This window comes from Oreochromis aureus, linkage group 12 (genome assembly GCF_013358895.1).
Source record: "Oreochromis aureus strain Israel breed Guangdong linkage group 12, ZZ_aureus, whole genome shotgun sequence".
Taxonomy (NCBI): domain Eukaryota; kingdom Metazoa; phylum Chordata; class Actinopteri; order Cichliformes; family Cichlidae; genus Oreochromis; species Oreochromis aureus.
Genome location: NC_052953.1, coordinates 3,705,581 through 3,730,336, shown reverse-complemented (window position 1 = coordinate 3,730,336; position 24,756 = coordinate 3,705,581). Strand labels below are relative to the sequence as shown.

At 41.8% G+C, this 24,756-nt stretch overlaps 1 protein-coding gene across 1 annotated transcript in view; it reads left to right on the top strand.

Moving 5' to 3' along the window:
- Window positions 1-17,543, top strand: part of ppil2 (peptidylprolyl isomerase (cyclophilin)-like 2) — a 33,331-nt gene extending 15,788 nt beyond the window's left edge. The window contains exons 14-20 of the mRNA XM_031756586.2: window positions 844-877; window positions 6,035-6,152; window positions 6,515-6,571; window positions 13,909-13,981; window positions 14,498-14,560; window positions 15,511-15,653; window positions 17,287-17,543. Coding sequence (XP_031612446.1) covers window positions 844-877; window positions 6,035-6,152; window positions 6,515-6,571; window positions 13,909-13,981; window positions 14,498-14,560; window positions 15,511-15,653; window positions 17,287-17,389 — 591 coding nt within the window. The 3' untranslated portion in view covers window positions 17,390-17,543. The remainder of the gene's footprint in view (window positions 1-843; window positions 878-6,034; window positions 6,153-6,514; window positions 6,572-13,908; window positions 13,982-14,497; window positions 14,561-15,510; window positions 15,654-17,286) is intronic.
- Window positions 17,544-24,756: the final 7,213 nt, after the last annotated feature.

Sequence of the window (24,756 nt, the reverse complement as noted above, 5' to 3'; positions counted from 1 at the left end):
TAAAAGGCAACAGTAAGAAATGCAGAATAATCAGCTGCCTGTGCTCTTAGAAGAAAGTCCCAAAACAGTTGATTCTGTTCATCTGTTCGCCATTGATCGGTGGTTGTTCATCAATGGTCATGACAATTTGCATATTAATGATCAAGAAACTGACCTTGCGGCCCATTGTTCATTCAGTTGTGCTAGTTTCAGTCATAAGGTTTATAAGGATGGGGAAACCTGCAGTCACTTGAGACCGACGAAGTCACCCGAATGATGATGAAACATTTCTCCGACTGAAAATGTCCAGATGAACAGAATCCACTTTTTGGGGATTTCTTTACCTGGATGGTTGAGCATGCGTCAAGACGTTAGACGGAAGAGTTTTCTGCATGGAAGCACAGGAGGCCCACTCAACAACACTGTGCTCTACAGTGATGCTGGTGGTCAAAAGTTCAGAAAGCTCTTTAAACAAGAACACTAAAGAAATGCAGAGAACTGTAGAAGCACTCACAGGAACACCGGGCAGGTTTACAATGAACAATAGGGGCCAGTATCCTGGAAAGCTTTGAGTCAGGCTTCTAACAGGGAAACGTGACCCCAGGTTGGGTGTTTGGCAAGAAGGGAAACTTTATTTTTGTCAGTTGTTTCATTTATCACGTTTAAAAACTGCTGAAACATCCAGAAGCCACCCATCTAAAAGATAATCAATTTACAGTCACATTTGGGGAAGAAAAACGCTTAAAAATTATGTGTCATTTGTTCCTGTATTGCAGAACAAAACCCGCATTTAGTTTTTCAGTGTGCAGCAGAGAAAGCTGAGGTCACCCAAAGGTCACTTTTTTCTTTTCTTTTTTTTTCCAGATTCAAGGAGGGGACCCCACTGGCACGGGCACAGGTAAGATTAGCACTGCACTTAAACTACATTTTGAATTCATTTGAGTGGTTGAATCCTTAATAGTGCTTTTTTGGAAGTCAAGAGTGTTACTAAATATGGGAGTACATGCGTACAAAGCAACAGAGATGATGTGGATAGAGGCGGCTGAGGGTAGAGTGCTGAATGGGGCTGTGGTGAAACACCAATCATCTAGCATATGCTGTAATTTTCCTGCTTTTACAACCACTTTAAAAGCAAAAGTGTAATTGACTGCTAGGCCACACGTAGTTAATTTCCTGCCTTCGTGTCGTCGGAGCCGATGTGAGAGTTTGCAGCACAAAGTGAGCTTTGTGTCTGTGGGCGTCTCTGAACACTACGCAAAACGCATCCAGCATGACAGATTTATAGAGGTGCAGAATTTCTGGCCTGTGGGCAAAATGTTCCTCGTCACCTGGGCTGAACAGTGTGTGCACACAACTCCGGACTTAAAGGAGGGATTCTCTGCAGTGCTTAAAGGGGCCGTTCATCCAGAATCAAACTCGTGTCTTTTCCCACTGGCTTGTAGAGCTGTTTATCGTCATAGATAGCTTTATTATCAGTGGGCCAGTTTTGGAGATATTGGCTGTAGAGGTGCCTTTTCTTAAATATAATGGAGTAAAATGGTATGCGTAGAGTCATGTGAAATATTTTCGTTTTCTCGCAGCTGTACGAGTATGTAAGGCCAAACTGCTACTGACTCACTTCCCTTTCTCAGGATTTTTGTTATTGTCTGCTAAAGATATCACCCCCCTAATGAGGAAGAGGGCAAACGTTGCCTCTTTCTCTTGTTGTCTCCTGGTCTGTATGCCTGCAATCATTTGAAAGGCTTTGACATTTTTTAAAAAGAGCATTTAAAAGTAAACGGTTCAGCAGCAGTGTCTCTGTGCAGAAATCATGACATGCTGAAGCCATAAAATCCACAGTACTTGCTGTTACAGTTTCATATAGGAAGTGTTTTCTTCCTGATGTCGTCATCCACCAACCAAAAGAAGCAGGCAGCAAGTTAGCATTAAAGGTCAGCTGAGGGTGGACACCATTAGGAAAGTGTTGTTTTTTTAAGGGCTGAAAACCACCTAGCCACACGCTTAATGGAAAACATTACAACCTTTCTTTTCCCCTGTTGAGATGCTTTTGTTTCTGTAAGGTTATTAAGACAGACAGTGTGTTTCAAGTACGTGATTGTTACTTATCTTGGCAGATCCACAGTGGGCAAAGTATTCCTCTAATCATTTTTAATATTCTGATATTTTAGGGATGGCCTCTGGCATAGCGTCGTATACAAGCCTGTTGCTCCCATCATAAAGAATAATAAGCCACGCCAGCCTCAGGAGAAAAACTCATTACACTGTCACTAAATTGAGACTCTCATCATGGGTAGATGCGCCATTTTCATTTGCAGGGTGATACAGTTGCTCGGTGTGCTACAAATAGTTACTGTTCACAATACTTTTGTGCGTTTCCTTTGAGTAATCGGATCATGATTTCTGGAAAGACGATCTGTAAAACATTTTTTTTTAAATATAGCTTTTTTTACTGCCTGCAAGCAAATGCCATCTTGTTCCATTATGTTCAAGAAAAGGCAGACGACTCTACAGCCGATATCTCCAAAATGCATAAATTTGATTTTGGGTGAACTGTTCTTTTAATAGTCCCAAAGCACGTTGTAGGGTGCAGTGTAGCATGCTGTTTGTATAATAAAATGAACTGCAGTGAAGGTTTGGAGTGCGGACGCTCATTCTGTTGTTTTGCTTTGGCCCTTTGGAAAAAGTTGCATTAAAATTTGTGGAAACCAAAGCAGGTCTGATGAGTTTCACATGTTGTTTAATGTGAAGTTTTCTGAAGATCTCAAATACAAGCATGAGGTGAAAACCCCCAGAAAACTAAATGTGTATTTTAAGGTTAAACAATATTAATACTGTGCGTGCATGGGGAGGTAGTGATGTTAAAATAAGTTATTGGGTCATGTTAGAATGCTTTCCTGTCAGGAGTTTCAGAAATTGCCTCTGTGTTTTGAGCGAATCTGTCTTTTTCACTTCCTGTACATCACATTCACTGTAGCGTTAACGCTTTGCCAAGTTTAGAAAAGCTTCATTTGTCTAAAACCCTGCAAGACCAGGTGCTTTGGAGAGAGCCGAGTTTTAAACACTGAACCGTGAAATCTCCGATGCGCTGTGAAGACGTGTAACAACGAGCACATGCTCAGGTACTTTGAAATGCTAAAAAACAATGTTTATTAGACTGAAGCTGTCACTCACCGGGATCGGTCTTCATGTCTCTTCCTTCTTTCCTGTTTAGGTCAAGCAAAGTTTAAGTTTGTACCACTGATTTAATTTGAGAAATATTTGAAATTCCCCACAGAGCGAATTTCACTTTAATTTAATCGTTAACTCGCTGGTGGCAATTAATTTCTCCCTTGGCCCTCCTCTCTCGCTCACCTTCATTTACGATCCGTTTGTAGCGAGGTAGAATGTCAGCGACTTTATAAATTATACAAAAATGTCACCGGGGGAACGTCATGGCTGCAGAAGCCTCTAAAGAATTGATTGGTTGGTTGTATGCATCGCAAACGCGAACACACTCACGGGGTACATATTGTACCTACGTGAACACACACACACACACACACACACTGAGCTTTGTGCACGTACACCAGCTGGCAGCACACAGGACAGTGAAACACATCTCAGGGCGACAGATCCTTTCCCCTGTTGGGAGCCAATAAGCCCCTGCAGTGCGTATTCCTGTATACTCATTATGATGATTCTTAATGATGAAGTCAGTCTGAATAATGATTCACAGCTGAAGGCTCTCAACACGCCTCCGTGTTCAAGGGCAAACGGGTCTCTTGCCTGTCTCTCTCATGGTGCAGGAATCTGAATAAGTGGTACCGACAGAGCCGCTAACTCAAGTTGTTTTCATACAAACTAATTTGATTTGTTACTTTCACAATATAAAAATATAACATGCACTTATGTGGAGCTGAAAGCTGAAAACAAGACTTGGACATGTTTCCTTTTTCCTAACAAACTTTGAAATTGTTTTTCCGTCCACTGTTTCTCACTAAAACCCTCGTGTGTCCTCGAGGCTCGACATGTCTCCTTCTGTTAAGCATTTGTTGATGTTTTTATTTTTGAAACCTGCGTTGCGTTTTCCATCTGTTTATACCAGCTAGCAGTCTCCTTTTTCCCCACCTTTAGGGCATGTCAGCTGTGGATCAGCGGAATGGCGAGAAACCACAGTTTATTTATACAACCGTGTGGGTCTGTGGATAAATGACAAGCATTTCTTTACTGTACACACATGACCCATCTGGTTAAGAAGCTCAAAGTGCACTTTTCGTCCTGGTCATGGGACACTCAATCGGTTTGTTTTCCCCTCAAGGATATTTAAGGGAGCGTAGGAGTTTGTCCAATCCATCTATATGTGTTTTGTGGACTTGGACTCGGTCACTGTGGGGAGTGCTCTGGGAGTGTGGGGTCATCGTTACACCCTGCCTGGCCCGTGTACAACCATAGAGAGAGTTTGGCTCACATTGCCAGCAGTAAGTCAGGCTCTATCCCAGTTAGCCAGGACTGTCCTCTGTCACCAGCTCGGTCAGTAATTTTTAGAGACAGAATTTTCAGGTACAGCCAAGCTATTCAATTCAATTCAATTCAATTTTATTTATATAGCGCCAAATCACAACAAAAGTCGCCTCAAGGCGCTTTATATTGTACAGTAGATAGCACAATAATAAATACAGAGAAAAACCCAACAATCATATGACCCCCTATGAGCAAGCACTTTGGCGACAGTGGGAAGGAAAAACTCCCTTTTAACAGGAAGAAACCTCCGGCAGAACCAGGCTCAGGGAGGGGCGGCCATCTGCTGCGACCGGTTAGCTAGTGCTTTTTGCAGATAATGTGGGTTTGTTTGACTATATTAAACCGCAACCTCCAGCTCTCACTGGGGCATTTTGCAGCTGAGTGTGAAGCGCATGGGATGAGAATGAGCACCTCCTGAGGTGGTTTGGGAATCTGATTAAGATGCCTCTGGGGCGCCTCCTACGAGAGGTGTTTCAGGCAAGTCAGGGCGGGAGGAAACCCCGGTTAGGAAATCCTGGGGCAGAACACTCTGGAGAGATTATGTCTTTGCTCAGACTGCTTCCGCGCCAAACTGGACCCTGGTTAATTTAGATTTACTTTCTAAAGAAGAAAAAACTCGTCAGGCATACAAGGGCTTTATTAATTCCACATGTTACAGCAGCACAAGCCTCATCAAGAAGAAGTGAATTAGAGATACACATATTAACATATATATTTATATATATAACATATATTTAATGGTGTATAACCATACTCAGTCTTTCTAAAATGTATTACGAAATCATTCACTCCCCATGTATTCTGCATTATTTGGGCTCCATATAGCAGCAATGCTATAACCAAAACCAACTGTGGCCTGGTGGGGAGGAGCTCACCGTCCACCCACACAAACACAGTTGAGTTTTTTCCTCTCTCTAAAGCGTGAAGAGAGAATATCTGTAATTATTTAGCCTTCTGTAGTTAATAATGAGTGGATGGATATGAGAGAGACAAGTGCTATATAAATATAGTTAACTTACTTTACTTGCTTACTTTTTACCTCAGACTTATAGCTCTGCCCGTTCACTCTGTTTTTGGGGTGTAAATTTGCCCACATTGGATCTTTTCACCAACAGAATTGCAACATTGGAGAGGAAAGAAACACGTGCACAGTTACATTAAGCTCCAGCAGAGAGAGGCTGGCCTTCAAAATGTGAATAGCACCCAGTAAACACAGCCAGTGAGCCAGCATGCTTAATCCCAAGACCTTGAAAGCTGGACAGCAGGATGTACAGCATCCGTCAACAGTTCCTGCTAACATGACCCAGTGTCTGCAGTGTAAAAGGTTTAGCCTGAGCAAATATTGAAGCTTTACCTGCAGAAACATTTTCAGCCACGTTACCAGAGTGCAAGAAAGTGTTAAAACTGCACATCAATTAGAACTCTGAAGCAAAGATGTTATTAAGGGCTTGACTATTTCTGTTGTTTTCCATCCTGACGTCACGTTTTCTGTTGTTTTCCTTCTCTCGATCATTCTTTCCTTTTTCCCTCCCTCACACACTTTCTCCATCCTCAGGAGGCGAATCCTTCTGGGGAAAACCTTTCAAGGATGAGTTTCGCCCCAACCTATCCCATACCGGCCGGGGGATTCTCAGCATGGCAAACTCTGGTCCAAACACCAACAAATCTCAGTTGTAAGACATACTTTTCCTAAACTTAGAACAGTTGCTCAGAGCTTGAAAGTCAGCCGGCAGGGAATTATGTTGTGTTTCGTCTGTGTCGTTGTCTCTGCTGAGCGTACACAGAAATATGTGCTAACAGCACAGCCATTAGTTCTTTTTACTTTTTTGCTGTTTAGTGTTAAAAAATTGCCATTTTCCCCAAGTTAAAAAAGCAAACTGGAGCAAATTTTGTCACAAAACAGCTCTCTGATCGTTCAGCTAATATTCCACAGTTCCTTGTTTCCATTATTTCCATTCTTAATAAGCCTAAAGGCCGGCTAATTTTCCTAAACTCGTGCAATTTTTTTTATTTTTTTTTTCATTTCTCCTCCTAGCTTCATCACATTTCGATCGTGCACCTACCTCGACAGGAAGCACACAGTATTTGGAAGGTAAATCTCTTTTAAGTGTTATAATCTTCACTGTATGTGTGTACTGTGTCTATGTGTTTATTATTTGGGTGTGAAAGGTAACAGTCCTGACAGACAGTTTTCTGCATGTTCTTCCTCTTTTCTTCTCAGTCCTCACTCTCCATCTCTCCTTCTCACCTCTCATATTATTCTTTCATACACATGGTTCCAGAACTGTGACTTCGAACCTGACTTCAGGCCAAAAGCAGTGAAAAATTTAGGAGATGCTGAACCTCTCTCTCTCCCTGCTAAGCGAATGGTTGTCTTTTGCAAAAAGCCTCGACTGTTGTCTAAAAATATTCAGACTGCTTTTAACAGGCTGATTCTTTAGATGCTCAGCACACTATAAAAGCTTCAGTTTTAACCCTGCAAGCAGCTTTTTATACCGCCTAACCCAGTGTCTTTGCACATTTAACTGAGACCTAGGCAACCAAACTAGATCTATTTAGGTACTTTACAGAGGACACTGTTTCTGCAGGGTCGTCAAGAATATTTATTATTGTTCTGTAAGTACTGAACATGATGTTTTTGTTTTAATTGACGACGAAACACTAAATCTCATTAAACAACCTTCATGGGTTGCATAAATGGTGTCGAATGGAAAATTAAAGATGTCTAAAGAAATAGATATAATGCTCGTATTAATGATGTGCGACCACATCCTGTGTTTTCTGATTGAGGAGAATCACACTTTTAGACTGCTTCTTTATCTATTTTTAGTTTTTGTAAGTGATTAAATGTTTAGGTCTGTGAGGGATAGATGATTTTTCCATCGTCTAACTAGCTTTATTTATTTATTTATTTTTTAAAAAAGGGTCACGTCTAAAATGTCTTGTTTTGCTTGACCATAACGAATCGTATAAAACGGAGGCATCACTTCATGTAGCTGAATCCAGGAGTCTTTTTTTTTCCCCTCATGCCGCTTATTGGTTTCTTTTATTAGCATTTTTTTGTGTGTTTGCAAATGTTAAGATTTTTTTTCTTCCTTTATTAAAAGAAAGACAGAAGTTTAGGGGGTTGATATGCAACAAACGTCCCTGGCTGTATTTTAATGAGGGATCTTCACATATATCGCCAGCACTCCAAACACAAATTTCATTAATTGACTGCACTTCATAAACAGAACAAAAACTCTGGCAGGCTCATCTGGAGCTGGGTTGACTTTGAATATGCTTATGATATCTTTTTGTGTGCATTATTTTTTGACTGGGCTAACGTGTTAATCCTCATGCTGTTTTACCCTCGGTGTAGCTGTGAGTGACATGAACATGGGAAGATGCAGAGGTTTAATCATATACTCTTTATAGTATGACTCTATCTTGTTTTATCTGGACATGTTAGTAGTGGAGCTACGAGATGGTGAATTTTTGTTGCTGATTATTTTCTCAGTTAATCGATTATTATAATTCATCTGCATGTGAATCCTGGCTTTACAATATTTTTTTCCTGAAAAGTGACAGGATCATTTTACTTGTTGTCAGAAGTATTTCAGATTAATTTAATTTTAATTCACTAATTAATGAAGGGTTTTTTCCTGTAAAAATGATTAGTGGAAGTGCTTTATTGTGTTGTTGTGTTTGTGATGTTGTGATGATTTGCCATTCGCTGGATTAGCCCAAACAGGCACATACCTCTGTGTTATTTTATCTGGCAAATGATTTTATTTTGAAAATCGATTATATAACGCTGGTTCTTTGTACCTTTTATAGAGGATGTTTGTTCACATTGCAGATACCTGTTGTGCAGATAGGTGGAATCTTAATTTATATCTTAATGTAAATTTGAAAAAGAGGCTCGAGCTGGAAGGCCTAGAGATAAAAACAATGTGCCGGGTAACCGGGAGGTAGGAAAAAAGTTGAAAACATAACAGCTTGATCTGATGCCGCAGGTCGGTGAGTTATCAGGTGTTTGTGCTCATCGGTTCGCCTGAACGTATGAAAGCAGAGCACACGAGACCTGAGAAGGATCTCCTGCTTTTGTGTGTGTGCGTGCGTGCATGTGTGTACGTCTTCTCACTCTACACATTGTAATGGGGGGGGGGGGCAGGCAAAGGAGCAGCTGGAGAAAGAGTTTGCAGTTTAAAGAGCGAAGTGAGAGCAACTTCTTAAAGTGCTCTGCACCAGGGGAGTCACTAACAGATCGCCTCTCAGCCCTCAGCATTTGACACGCACTATATCTTCAGCGGTTGTTTTCTCTGCAGTGTTTAAACTGTAAAGCTTCTGTGCTGATAAAAAAGACTTAACTGAAAGTCACTGTTGACTGATGAGTACAATGGGATCTGCATAAATCGCTCAGACGATAAGTGATACACTCTTGTGTATGAAAGCTGAGACGTGACGGGTTCAAACTGTTTGTTTAATTCAGGTTTTAAAGCAGTTTTGTTTGTGTTTTAAGCATTAAATGTTTAACGGTAGGTTGCAGTGTAATCTGAACAGTTACATCCATGACTACGTCAAAACAATGTGACAAAGCTCGAGTGATGAATCCAGTGAGGAGTGTTATCGGCGAAACCTGCAGCTCCTCCTGGCCTCACTGAGCTTTATCAGCGAGTCTGAGCTTTTTGTTTGGCTGCCTGGACCTAAACCTTTCCATTTTATTTCACACTCACTGCTCCCTGAGTCATTTTTGCCTGCAGAAACATGCCTTCTAACAGAAAATGCTCAAAATGCTTCTGAATACCTTACATGCTCTGCACTAAATGGGAGACAGGGTTAATTGAGTGTTTATCAGCTAAAAAGCCAGATTTTCCCATCAGGAGTTGGAAGTGTCTAAAAGCAGAATTACACGTAGTGAGTACTGGGCTTGGATTCAGAGCCTGACTCCATATAAACGCTGTTCTGTGTCTATAGGATAGGTTTAAACTGAAAAAGCAGCTGCTTGCTGATGTTCACAGCTTATTTAGCTGTCGCCATGTGCAGAAGACGTTAGTTTGCTACGGGGGTTATAAGCTGTGTGACACACTCGCATCATAATTCATGTTTACCTTTTTGTTCTTCACAATGAGCTCATGTGTGTGTATGTATATATATGTGTATGTGTATATATGAACATAACACCCAGCACGCCCCTACGGGCGGTTTTTATCCTTCAAGCTCGGGTCCTCTACCAGAGGCCTGGGAGCTTGAGGGTCCTGCGCAGTATCTTAGCTGTTCCCAGGACTGCGCTCTTCTGGACAGAGATCTCCTATGTTGTTCCCGGGATCTGCTGGAGCCACTCGCCTAGCTTGGGAGTCACCGCACCTAGTGCTCCGATTACCACGGGGACCACCGTTACCTTCACCCTCCACATCCTCTCGAGCTCTTCTCTGAGCCCTTGGTATTTCTCCAGCTTCTCGTGTTCCTTCTTCCTGATATTGCTGTCATTCGAACCGCTACATCGATCACTACGGCCGTCTTCTTCTGTTTGTCTACCACCACTATGTCCGGTTGGTTAGCCACCACCATTTTGTCCGTCTGTATCTGGAAGTCCCACAGGATCTTAGCTCGGTCATTCTCCACCACCCTTGGGGGCATCTCCCATTTTGACCTCGGGACTTCCAGGTTATACTCGGCACAGATGTTCCTGTACACTATGCCGGCCACTTGGTTATGGCGTTCATGTATGCCTTGCCTGCTAGCATCTTGCACCCTGCTGTTATGTGCTGGATTGTCTCAGGGGCATCTTTACACAGCCTGCACCTGGGGTCTTGCCTGGTGTGATAGACCCCAGCCTCTATGGATCTTGTACTCAGAGCTTGTTCTTGTGCTGCCATGATTAGTGCCTCTGTGCTGTCTTTCAGTCCAGCTTTGTCCAGCCACTGGTAGGATTTCTGGATATCAGCCACCTCCTCTATCTGCCGGTGGTACATACCGTGCAGGGGCCTGTCCTTCCATGATGGTTCCTCGTCTCCCTCCTCTTTCTTGGGTTTCTGCTGCCTGAGGTATTCACTGAGTACTCGGTCAGTTGGGGCCATCTTCCCAATGTATTCTTGGATGTTCGTTGTCTCATCCTGGACTGTGGTGCTGACACTCACCAGTCCTCGGCCCCCTTCCTTCCGCTTAGCGTACAGCCTCAGGGTGCTGGACTTGGGGTGAAACCCTCCATGCATGGTAAGGAGCTTTCTTGTCTTGATGTCCTGTGGCTTCTATCTCCTCCTTTGGCCAGCCTATTACCCCAGCAGGGTACCTGATCACGGGCAGGGCGTGGGTGTTGATGGCCCGGATCTTGTTCTTACCGTTCAGCTGACTCCTCAGGACTTGCCTGACCCTCTGCAGGTACTTGGTGGTTGCAGCTTTCCTAGCGCCCTCTTCATGGTTCCCATTCGCCATGGGATCCCCAGGTACTTGTAACTGTCCTCTATGTCTGCAATGTTGCCTTCTGGTAGTTCAATCCCCTCAGTTCTGACTACCTTCCCTCTTTTGTTACCATCCGACTACACTTCTCCAGTCCGAACGACATTCCAATGTCATTGCTGTATAGCCTGGTAGTGTGCATCAGTGAATCGATGTCTCGTTCACTCTTGGCATACAGCTTGATGTCATCCATGTACAGGAGGTGGCTGACAACCGCTCCGTTTAAGTAGTCGGTATCCGTAGCCAGTCTTGTTAATGATCTCACTGAGGGGTTCAGGCCTATGCAGAACAGCAGTGGGGACAGAGCATCTCCTTGGTAGATCCCGCACTTGATGGTGACTTGTGCTATGGGCTTGGAGTTGGCCTCTAGTGTTGTACGCCACATCCCCATTGAGTTCCTGATGAAGGCTCTTAGGGTCCTGTTGATCTTCTACAGTTCTAGGCATTCCAGTATCCAGCTGTGGGGCATTGAGTCATAGGCCTTCTTGTAATCAATCCAGGCAGTGCACAGGTTGGTCAGTCTGGTCTTGCAGTCTCGGCTGACCGTTCTGTCTACCAGTAGCTGGTGTTTTGCGCCTCTGGTATTCTTGCCAATCCTTTCTGTGCCCGCTCATGTATTGACCCATGTGCCTGTTCATCTTAGCCGATATGATGCCTGACAGGAGCTTCCATGTAGTACTGAGGCAGGTTATTGGTCGGTAGTTGGATGGGACCGGTCCTTCTTGGGGTCCTTGGGGATCAGGACCGTCCGACCTTCGGTTAGCCATTCCGGTGTCTCTCGTTAACTAGCAGCTGGTTCATTTGTGCTGCCAGGCGCTCGTGGAGTGCAGTCAGCTTCTTCAGCCAGTAGGCGTGAACCGTGTCGGGCCCTGGTGCTGTCCAACTCTTCATACTGGAGACCCTTTCTTGGATATCTGCCACTGTGATGGTTACTGGACCCTGTTCAGGAGGTCGCTATGGTCTGCCCTCAGATCCACTAGCCACTGAGCATTGCCGTTATGGGTTGCGTCCTTCTCCCATATGCTCTTCCAGTATTGCTCCGTCTCCAGCCTTGGTGGTGCTGTTCTGTTATTGTTCCTTGCCACTGAGAGTACACCTTTGCTGGTTCTGTGAAGAACAGCTGGTTTATTCTCCTGCCTTCACTCTCTCTCTGTGTACCTCCTCAAGCGGGTGGCCAAGGCTGTGAGTCTTTGCTTGGCAGTTTCCAAGGCCTCAGGTATGGACAGCTTGCTGTATTTCTTATGCACCTTCTTTGTCGCGCCTTTCTGCAACTCCGTTAGTTGGCTAACCTCCTCCGTGCTACTTTGATCTTGCCCTCTAGCCTCCTTCTCCATGGAGGGTATTGCCCCTGTGGCTGTTCAACTTGTAGCCAAGCATCTCACTGATCACTGCTGCCGTAGTGTAGATCAGCTTGTTAGTGTCGGTAATCGTGGTTGTAGGTATCATCCGTAGTGCTGCGTTAACATCATCTAGCAGACCTTCTGAGGGTACTTCACGTAATCTTGGTAACCGCCACGGGCATCCAGGTTTCAAGCTTGGCCATGATCCTATCCTTCAGGTCAGTTCCTCTGGCACTCAACGATCCTTCTCTTATCGCACTTGGGGCTATGTACCCAATCTCGGGTGGGGGTGATGATATCTCCCCCCTGACCTGGCGTCCTGACTCCTCCTTGCCGTAGCATTTATGTTGTACCTCGTCAATCTCTAGCTGTGAGAGCAGTTCCTTCTTTCGAATGTTGGAACACTGAGCTACTAGTTGTTTCGCCGTCATTGTGGATGTTGGGTATCGAAGAATCCATAGGTCCCTCATCCTATTCATGTAACCCCTTCCGCCAGGGTTACTTGCGTAGTAGCATTCCAACAACGCCCTGTTTTCGTCATGAGACAAGAAACATCCACGAATACATCACGAAGATGGCCCCAACTGACAGCGTACTCAGTGAATACCTCAGGCAGTCTTATATGTCCCAGGGGCCTCTGTAGTTTCCCATGGTCAGTGTTAATTGACCCAGAGTTTCCAATTCCAGAAAGGCTCATCAGAGTTTCTAATAAGGTGAAATAAATTTACCAAAAAAACACTTGCCAGTACAAAATTATAGAAATCCTGGTGTGAGGTTTGGCATCTGTAGCAGTCATATACCTTACAATGGTGCGTTCATGTCAAATAAGATGATGACACTGGATTTCATACAGCTCTGTTAGGCACCCATAGTCACTCCAACGGTCAACAGGACAAGCAGGGGTGCACCTGAAAGCTGAATGCAAGCTAAAGAAAGAGTTTTACAAATCAAGTCAAGCTCGTCCTCCGTTACCGACTCTGGATGCCGATAGAAGAATCCCAGCTGATGGGTTTTCATGATGAAATAGGTTCCCAGGCTGAATATACGTTGTCATTGTGTAATTGCACTGTGCTCATCCATAAAACATGGATGTATGAAACATGATGTCGCCTGTTGGTTTGTGAAGACTCGTTTTGAAGTGGATGGAGAGGTGTCAATCCAGGAGTGACCAAGCCCACACATCAGTCAGGACAGTGACTGGCCATTAAAAAAGATGCAGGTTAAAGTCCTGGAATCTGTTGGTGTTTTCAGTGTGATATGAATCGACTCCGTACCATTATCAGTCAGAAAGGAAGGTAAAAGCTAAATTCAAACACCCTCCTGCAGTAGAAGGTGAGCGCAGGGCAATCACAGTTCAGGTCTCTTAATGTAGATGGATTAGCTCATGGCGATTTAAGCTCCACTTCATCACGCTCCTCTCTCTCATCACATCACTCTTAACATGGATGTGTCATTTTAAATGGTAAAACTGGGAATGAATTATTCAGCAGTCTGAGTCTCTCATGGCTACATTATATGTTTTATGACAGATACGATCCTCTTCCCTAGCAAAGGTCGGCATGATGGGACCTTTGCCAGGAGCTCGGGACTATAGAAGAGTCTGCAGTGTATAAAATGAAGGACGTGTTGTGTTCTTTTTCTGTTGCAGGGTGGTTGGTGGATTTGAGACTCTCACAGCCATGGAGAACGTAGAGAGTGATCCCAAAACAGACAAACCAAAGGTATGAAGCAGTGAGGTATCAGGTTGGCTTTAGCTTGTAAATGTGTGATCGGGCCCAAAGGACTGAAAAGACGTATCACTCCACAGGTTTGTTTTATGTCCGATTTTTTACATTTTAAATGGTTGAGCTGTAGTTTTAAAATGAGTTAAAGTTTCTGGATGGGAAACATTAAAAGCAGCTGAGGAGAACAAGACTCCACCGTCAGGCCACGGATACACAGATCATCTAAAGGTCAGATAGTAGGACTAGAAACGATGCAGGGAGCGTGGGAGTTCTGTTTAATTTAGTAAACAGCTGTACACAACAAAGAAATCCAGCTACAGCAGTAGTTTTCCAAGTTTACATTAAAGTTAAATCAATGAATAAAAATTGGACTAGTTATGAATTTAGACCCTTTATTTTCAACCAGTATTTATATTATTTTTAACTGTGTAGAACATATTTTAACCTGGATTGAGAGTGTGTAACAGAACCTACATTTGCACATCATTTAATGCTTTAATGTTTGTTCCACAGTCGGAGATCAAGATCATAAGCACAACAGTGTTTGTGGACCCGTATGAAGAAGCTGATGCCCAGGTTTGAATTTTTCTCATATGAAGATGATGACTGTCAAACAATAAGAGGGACATTCCAAATATCTTTATGGGGGTTTCAGAGGGAAACAGCTTTGTGCTGTTTTCAAACTTCAGAATTTGTGTTTGTGTTTCTGAGAAGTCTACAATTCCCTTATTGAGTTTTGAATGAAAATGCCAACTGTGTTAGTTAATAGATAAAGTAGTTCCTGTGGGAGGGGCTTAAGGTGTACAGGTGTGTACAGTGTGGCACTTGAGGGTTGATTTGCTTGCTGCCCAATAGCGATGGTGCTAACGTCTTGAAAAGTTTGTTCTTTTGAGCAATTTTAAAAGTTTTTAGTTTTTATTCAGAACCATCACGCTCTGCCTTGTTTGGCTGGTAAAGATAATTCCCACCTCTGCTCATTCTCGTGGCCTCTTACCATGCCAGCACTGACCAGCGCCACTGTTCACATGGTTTCCTCTAACGTTCTCCTTCAGACGCCTCAGGATCGAGAAACTCTCGTGGTGTAGAACTCCCCCCAAAAAAAAAAAAGATTTAAAAATGATGAGGAGCGTACTCCTGTTCTCAACAGGCTACCTTCAAGCTTGAAAACTGTAGCCGCAGAGCCAGCTCATATCGCTGGTTATGATCCTGGAAAGTCGAGTCAGTTTAAAAAGAAGCGGACTGTAAACTTCAGAATGTGCAGTGCAAGTAGTCAGCATGGGATTTCTAGTCAGCAGTCTAAAAATAGCAGCTGTTTGGACACGACTGACCTTGAACAGGAGATCGGAAAAATGTAAAGCAGATAAGCTATTTGATTTTTATAGGTCTGCTCATGGAGCGTCTGGTCACAGCTCTTATATATCATGTTGACAAACCTGGCAGCCCTGTGTCAGAGTTATTATTCAAACCCATCTATCCTGTGAGTTTTGTGTGTACTTGTGGGTATTTACATGATTTTTGCCTCTTAGATTGCCGCAGAGCGAGAAAAGGAGCTACAGAAGCAGGAGGAGGAGAAACAGCAGGCCAACATCGCCCTGAAGAAAGCCAAGGAGGAGCAGGCGCCAAAAACCTTCAAAGCAGGTGTTGGAAAATACATCAACCCTGCCACAATGTAAGGAACACACATGAATACAGATTACTACAGTCTCCCCTCTGCTTTTAATGAAGAAATGACTCATTCATATGCACCAGCGAGACTATATAAAAGCTGCAAGCGCACAAACACGAGTTAGAGTATTTCTTTCCACTCCGTTGACAGAATTTACATTAAAAAATTGCAGCGTTTTCTCACCGTCTGATGTAAGAGACTAGAGAAAGTGGAAAGCAATGAATGGATGATAAAGTATGATTATATAGCAGCATAGCAAGAGAGAATGGGAATAGGCATATTGTACGAAATTGCCAGTTATAGAGAAGATTGCCAATTTTCCCCACAGGGATAATTCAGGGTTATTATCCAGAACATATTTTTGATATTCATTTTGTTTTCACATGTTTTGGCATAATATTTAGAATAACTTTAACTTTTTATTGCTCAAGTTTTCTGTTCAAATTGCTCAGTCGCTGGGTTATAAAACAGATGGATCCAAACAATAGAGTTTTGTCCTCTGGCTCTATTTTATTAGTCCATAAAGGGCCTCTTATGGTGGTTTATGGGATCATTCTTTTGGTTTTTTTTTAATCTATTGTGTTAAGCTTTTAACTGTGTTAACGTGTAATGCGGTTAGTTAAAATTTGAAGAAGCAGTGGTGAGTAGTCGTGCTGTAGCTGTGGTTTGATTTTTGATTTGGATCATAATGTGGCTGAATTTGTTTTTCTTTTTAATTTTGTTTCCACCGGCTGTTTTTTTTTTTTTTTTTTTTTTGGTGGTGAAAACTCGATAAAGACACGATGAAGAGTGCAGGAGAGACGGGTACAGGTCTAGATCATGACGTTTAGCCCATTCTGGCGCTACCACAAGGTTTAAGGATGCCGGTGGTCATCGGTGGTCCCACAGAAGCGGTGGGACGATCACTGCAGAGCAGATTCATGTCAGTGTGTGGGACTGTAGCCTGAGGTTTATAACATTAACTGTAATCGTGTCACAGTGGAAAAATAATCTAATGAGTAGTTGAATAATTAATTAGTAATCTGTTCTGCTGAGCTGTTGATCAGTCAGCGTGGCTGCAGTTCAGGAGCTAGAACAGGTTATCTGCTAATCGGATGGTTGTTGTTCGATCCCTGGCTGCTTCAGTCTGCTTGCCAAAGTGTCCTTGAGCAAGATATTGAACCCTGAGTGTTTCTCCAATTTATTCATCAGACTGTGAATGTTGGATAGAAAGCACTTGTAGGAAAAACGTGCTGGTGTGAATGAGGCACGTTTCTATAAAAGCAGGAACCAGTCCATTTACCAGGCAAAACAGGACATCACAGTCTCTAAGGAACCGTTAGAAGCATTTAACACATTATTAAAAAAATATTTTCACATTGTACAGACCAGTCGGTCAATGAATCGATCAAGAGAAAGCTCAGCAGTGCTTTTAGGCCATAAAGACTGAAGGTAGGCCCCACCGCCCCTTTTTTGGGTTGACTTTTACTTTCACTAAGATGAAATGCCTGAAAATATGAGCCCAGCTTGCAGACAAGGACGTGCACAACAGAATTTACAAAGAACAGAGTTATAAGGAAGATCAAAGAATGATCTGCAAGAAGCAATATGTAAATGGAGATCTTCGTGTGTTCATATTCTGCTTCTTTTCTCTCAGAAAACGTTCAGCTGCTGAAGATGAAAGCGGTCCGTCCACCAGCGGCACGGCAGCCAAGAAGTCCAAAGGCAAAACCAGCTTCGGAGACTTCAGCTCCTGGTAGCACTGACACATTCTCCATTTACCAGTTTGTATCTTTACTGGTCAGAATGGCAGCCAGCAGAATTACTCTTATTCATTTTTTTTTTGTAATGTTTTTCTTCTCTCAGTAACACCGGCTTTTTGACAACTATCAATTAAAGCTGCTTTTTCATAAAGACTGTTTTCTTTATTATTAAAGATAATCTTATCGGTATTTGGATTAAATATCTCACTGATGTTTCGTCCTGGATGGTTTAATTAAGTGTTGCTGTGCTACTACAGTTAGCTGCTTGCTAGCAACACTGGCATAATTATTTACAGTGTCTATAGTAAACAAGAAGCTATAGGTTTATGGGCTCAGTTCCTAGTTTCACATCTTTATAGAATATGCAAGGTCTCTTAAACAGATCCATCTCTCGTTTGAGTAATGCCTCATTAAACAAGGAGGACTTCACAGTGGCTTCATCTCTTATGTACAGTCTATGCCAGGGGTGGGCAATCTCAGTCCACGAGGGCCGGTGTCCTGCAGGTTTTAGATGTGTCCTCGAACCAACACAGCTGATTTAAATGGCTAAATTAGCTCCTCAACATGTCCTGAAGTTCTCCAGAGGCCTGGTAACGAACTAATCATGTGATTCAGGTGTGTTGACCCAAGGTGAGATCTAAAACCTGCAGGGACACCGGCCCTCGTGGACTGGGATTGCCCACCCCTGGTCTATGCACACATCATGCAGCACTGGAGTTAAAGGCTGTTTGAATCAGTACAAGAATTCAGATACAAAACCCAAAATCGGTGAGAGTCTGTGCAGACAGATCATCTCCGCTGAGGCTTCTGCATGGCACAGATGATAAAGTGTATTTAATACGTTTTCAAACCCTGACAATCAGACGACCTCCTGTGAGCAGCACCCAGTGATGGTGGGGAGGAAGACGTCGCGTTTACCAGCCTAAGAAATGTAACTAAAGGATGGTTCAGCTCAGGACTGATGGTAGATATGCAGGTGGCTCATAGAGCACTGCTCAAGTAGTAGTGTGGAAAAGTCTTTGACCTAATCTTGTAGCGTCTAGATCAGGGTGGGGAACTCCAGGCCTCAAGGGCCGGTGTCCTGCAAGTTTTAGATGTGTCCTTGACCCTTCCCCACCCTGATCTCGAGGGATGAGCCTCCAAGCTCGCTCTATTCGAAAGAAAAAAACCTCTGAAGTTTTTTTTTTTTTTTTTTTTTTTTCATGTTTTCAGAATTTCATAGTTCATAGAGTTAATATTTTCTAACAAAAAGGATGGTCTGGTGATTTCCGAGCACTGGGAAGTACTTCTCTTCACCTAACAAACTCAATAGTTTGATATTTTCTCATTCTGGTTTAAATGACCTCAAAATAATTTTTTCAACAGAGCTTCAGGGTTTGAATCTTTTATTTATTTATTTTATTTTCACAAAAACCTTATTATTCACTGCTCTCATTCAACACCACCAAAAAAAAATATGTGAAAATATTTTCACTTCTTGAGTTTTCATTGAACAACACTGAGGGAAATCAGACTGCGGTGACTGACGAGCACGCAGTTAGAGGTGTGATTATTGCCTCGTTTGTTCTCGTGTTTATAGTTTCGTCTGTATTGATTCATTGTTTTCATGCATTTTAAATAAACGTTCAGAGAGGGCTCCTGTCATCCCTTTTATGTGAGGACGTAATTTGAAAATTAAATTTCATACATCCACTCTAAGAAAAAGAGACTTCACAAAGCATCTATAGAAAACGATCAGAGTAAACCAAAGAAAAATCTGAATTTACTGCCTACAAAGTGACGTTGGATGGATGTTTTCAACCCATAACAAGTGACAACTTGTGACTCCCTCACATTTATTGGTTTATTTTTGGTCATTTAATTTTTTTTGGACAAAGAAGTATTTTTTAATATATTTTTGTTTTGCTTTTTAGTTTAAGGGCAACCTCGTGTTTCCTGAAAAATGCAGATTCTGCGTTTTTCTTCCATAAATCCATCTTGTGTTTTAAAATGTTTTAAAAGCAGCGAAATCAAAAAAAGACAGCTGTACTTGCAGTCTCGTGCAGATGTGATAATATGTGGTAACATCCATGATAGATGTGCTTGAAAAGTTGCCCTGAGGCAATGAAAAGAAAAAACTGCAGTTCCGAGTGTGTGAATAAGCCTGACAGAAGACTTCTGCACATTTATACACACACTTTTTTATTTGCAGTTTATTTTATTCTTCTTCTTGGTGCTTGACAGTGACTCCCACACCATATTGGACTGGTCTTTGGTTGATTACAATCATTTAAGAAACCTTTTTGGGGTTTTTGAGGAATTTCCACTTGGTGACTGTAACTGCGCAGTGAAGGTTTATATGCAGGAAGCTGACGTTCTTGGCTGATCACTCCTCCGGTCGTGTAATTTCTCAAACCTCAAAACAATGTGAAATGAGCACCGTGGGCATTAAGTAATTTTCCCTATAACCCATTGTTCCTGGAAAACATCACTTCCTATACACTATAAATATTTCTCGGAATTACCAAAAGTATCAGGTGTTCTGGGCAGGAAGTGTGAAAGCTTTCATTGGATGAGTATTAAATCATTAGCTCCATATCTGAAGGCTGAAAAACAGGCGTGTAATTCCACGGAGCTGCGTGGGATCGGCCTTTTAAAGATCCTTGTTGTGCTGTTGCAGCAGACCTATTGGCAATGGCCCCCTTGTGTCACATAACACGTAATTTATTAGCTGCTTGGTTATCGCCCTAATGCTGCTCCACTCAAGTCTCATCATTTAGCGTTGCTCTTGGCAGCAGTTGCTAAGCTTTGGGCTTTTACCTGAATGAATACACCCTTGAGTGTCCTCAGTTTCTCTCTTGTCTGAGTGAGATTAAGCTTCGTAAACACGGGGAGGTGGAAAATGAAGCTGGTGCCCTCCAAAACTTGAACTTCTTGACCTACACGATTATCCTTTTCACACATGGAGGGCTAAAACGGTGCTGCAGCGTGACGGCACACTCATTCGTTCTCACAACTGTCCTGTCAGCAGAGCAGCTGACATGAATTCCTGCAGGCTCTCAGATGCTGATGTCACTACCAGAATGAATAATTAAGGTCTGTGCTGCTTGAAGCATTGGCTGGGCGATTTAAGACTGAGGAGTGACATGTAAGCAGTAACATTAAACTGTGTGTTGTTTACATAATGAAGTCAAGTGGTTAAGCCAGGGGAAGGCTAAGCATGTACCGGGTTCCAGTGTATATTAAACTTTTATACACAGTATTTTTTCTTTATCCAAAAACATCTTTATAAAAGTTTAAAATACAAAAAATCTGATTTGAGTTTTAGAAAATAACGAATTATATTGGGAAAAGCTGAAAATTGAGAAAATGTTCAATTAAAAAATGTTGCTCGTATTTTAATACTTGTTCTGAACTTTTTAAAGTTTAGGACAGAGCATGTTCATTTTTTAAAGCCACACAAGCAAATTGTAAAACTGATTTATTCTTCTTAACTTTGGAGCCTTGAAAGTAACGATTGAGGCCATAAATTAATCGAGAGGGAGCTGAGTGCCACTTTCATGGACTTCTATACGGTTGTTTTAAGAAATCCACTCTGCTTTACTTTTCAGACCCACAAGCTAACATAATTTATTACAGTTTGTACTGTTTGACTTACACATAATCATTTTTAATGCTTTTTTTTTTTTTTATAAGTGTAGGTTTAATAACTGCTGTAAATCACTTTGGTTCTATTTTAGCACATCAAGGCAAAAACGAGGCTAAACTTCGAAATGACAAAGTTTCTTCACTGAATCGAACCATTAAAATATTTCCTTGAAATCGCTCCAGTTTCAAACAGTTCCTCCTAACTTGTCACATACTGTCGATTGGTCACAATTATTGGTTCTGGTTATCCATATTTCAGGTTGAAGGTTTGTTCAGTGGAGTTCAGTAGGACTCCTTCAGCATCTGAAATGAGACCATGGACAAAATGTCTCTGCTGGTGTTGCCACTATTTTAGCGTGATTAACCACTGTGACCCACGGACGGTCAGAAACTTTTGTTTGATGTGTTATAGATCTTAAAAGGGTGGATTTCGTCTCAAACCAAGGTTAGACCCCCAAAACCAAACACCAAAGTCTCAGAAGAAGACTGCATAGGAGTAGAGGTGAGAAAAACCCCAAACACTTCTGATTGGTGCAGCTCGAACACTGACAAACCACCTGAAGGCTGCTTATAAAACGTGCTGTGGTACACCCAGTGTTGCCAACTTAGCGACTTTGTCGCTATATTTAGCGAGTTTTCAGACCCCCTAGCGACTTTTTTTCTATAAAAAGTCGCTAAAAAAAGACGTGAAAGCGCGTATCGCTTTTACTCTCAACAAGCAGCGGGTGCTGTAACGCAGTCAGTTCTTCTTTTAGTCTTTTACTGTTTTGTGGATCACAAGGTTTAAAACTACTTATAAACACACACACACGAAGTAACGCCACCAGAGTGCCTATTTCGGGTCACTTTTGCCGGTCCAAGCCCGGGTGAAGGAGCAGGGTTGGAATTGTGACATTAAAAAAACAATAATTGCTAAAAGAAATTTAATTTGTAGTTCTAAATAAACTCTAAATGCACTTAGGACGTTTTTTACTCACTTTATGTCTCTTCCACGATGTTATTTCTCTCTCCAACAACAATTACATTAGCGTGACCAATTATGCAAATTAGGTGATGACGTCATTTAGCGACTTCTAGCGACTTTTAGGACAGCCAATAGCGATTTTCCTTACTGAGGAGTTGGCAACACTGGGTACACCTGGTGGAATCGTGAGCTGGGCGCGTGGTTTTCTTTTTCTCTCTTGGCACTTGTAAAAAGAGCAAGTATTCCTAATATGGTCATGGAAGCCCCACCCAACTTTGCTGTTTGAACTTTTTGTTTGTGAGGGACAGCCAATCAGAAGAAGTTTAGCTTAAAGGAGAGCTAAATTAGCTTGTGTTACACAGAGGATGATTGAGGGGTTGCAGTAAGGCCCAGTATAAGATTAATACAGTTGTTGATTGTAAATCATTGAAATTACGTTGATTTGATACTTTCAGATTTTGATACAGAAAAAGTCCTGATTGAACTTTTCTCCAGTCAAAGTTAAATTTTTGTTGTTTGACAAATCTGAGAAGCCAGACTTGCGCCTTCAGGATTATTTTTATTTCTGTATTTCAGGCTACAAATATGTGATTGGGCAATGATGTGGAGTAAAGTTAAGATGTCGGAAAGTATTTGAATTGTTGTAAAATCTAATCTGGGCAGCAAACTTTGTTCCAGTTTTGTATTTTAAGAGTATTTTTTATTGAGCAGAACAGTTTCACAAAGTAATGACTAAAGTTGGCACTGGATGTCCTTTAAAACATTAACCACTGAAATATTCTTGGTAAATGCACAAAGAACAGGCTCCAACAGCATCTCATTTTCTGCATAATTAAACTGTCAGTTTTGTTCCCCCTTTTGGAAAAACAAGAGAGAAAACTTTAAAGTTTAAAATAATTTAGATAAAGAGAACATAACCATACAAATCGTACATAAAGAATTAAAATGTATCGTACTGACATTTATATTTACTTATATTTACTTTATTCCTTAATCGTATAATATCTATAGTTTAAAAAGCCTGTTTTTACACATCATTTGAACAGTATTTCTGTTAATTACAAAAATGCATTAGCATATATAACACTGTATTATATATTATACAGTCATGCATAAATAATAGAAATGTTCAGATTTTTATTTGAAGCTTCTGTAAATAATAAATAATAACAATAAAATAATAAATGGATAAATTATAAAGAATTGCAGCCATTAAACTCAGAAACAGGATAATTATAAGAAAAGTGTGCTAAAAGTACAAAAATCAGTATTTGTAAAGCATTTTTTCTTGCAGGTTATTGCTTCAAAGATGCCTCACAATCCAATAAGTCAATAAAAAATTCCATGTCATTTCATTTCAAACTTCATGTGATGCACAAAACACTAAAATACAATGATCGAATTAAGACTAAAGAAAAACAATATCTTCAAAGTATACTGAGCAGTAAGCTGAGCAGGGGTGTGACATGAATGCATTAATGTTTAAGTACATTTCACTGCTGCAGCAGTTTGATCCCAGGTAGCAAATGTCAGGTGTGTCCACAGGAACATTTCAGAGTCGGGGGTTGGAAGGTGATTAATGTGAGAGGAAATTTTAAAAAAGAAACCAACTTAAGATGCACAAATTTGTATTTATCGGTTTTTAGTTAAAGTCTTGTTACTGTAACGTGTACAAGGATAAATTGTTTGAGGTCAGAAACACGTCTGTTTCATATACTCTGTCAGTTAAACCTCCTGAAGATCCTGTCTCAGCACCCAGATTTCAAAGAGTAGAAATATTTTTAAATGTAGGTTTATTTTGGTTTACTTAACTAAACATAGGTGTGAACACCTATTTTTTTTAACCAATATAAAAAACAATTTCAACAATATTGTGTAATTACAAAAAACTAAAAGCTGGATACTGTTGAGTCCAGCTCCCCCCGGTTTTAGTTGTTTATGTCTTAGTCTTTGACCTTGTCACCACACTCGTGGCTTCAGAACTTTTGATGTCGTTCCTTTCTTTCTTAATACACACGTGTTAATCATTCCCATCCTTTTGTGTAGCAGCATTAATGCCTTTTCAGTGGCTCAGGGTCAGCTTATCTCCCTCTATGTGGTGGTAAAAGCCCAACTGGAATACACGACAAACACACCACCACGGCAAACTCTGAGGAACAGGACTTGGAGACATTTCTTCGACATGGGCCAGTCTCTCCATACTCCCAAAGCACTGACCCATAAGATACAGTCAAATGCCTTCTGTTATGCTTGATTTTGACTTGAATCTACATTGAAAATCAAGCAAGTACACAAAAGACATGTAGACTGGTTGGGCAAACTCCTCCACACCCTCGCGTGCCCTCAAGAGGATACAGAGCTGGTCGAGTGCTGTGACCATGGTGAAAACTGCATTGCTGCTCCTGGACGTTTGACTAACAGACTCCACGCTGCTCATTAGTCGAACCAGAATAGTTTGTCACTGTCAGCCAAGTTTGGGTGCCTCAGGATCACGTTCCTCCTCTATGCAGATAATGTGGTTATTTTGGCCTCACTAGGTAGTGACCTCCAGCACGCTCTAGGGTGGTTTGCAGCTGAGTGTGAAGTGGCTGGATAGGTAGCTTCACTCACATGCATAAGTTTGGTGGAGAGGTACATCACCAAAGGTGGCTAGGCTCCCACTAAGGTGAACCTCCACCTCACTTGAAAGGGAAACCTACGACTCCTAGTTTTACACAACCTAATCAAAATTTAGAGGTTTAAAAATGGGATACAGCGTTCTTAGAGGAAACCA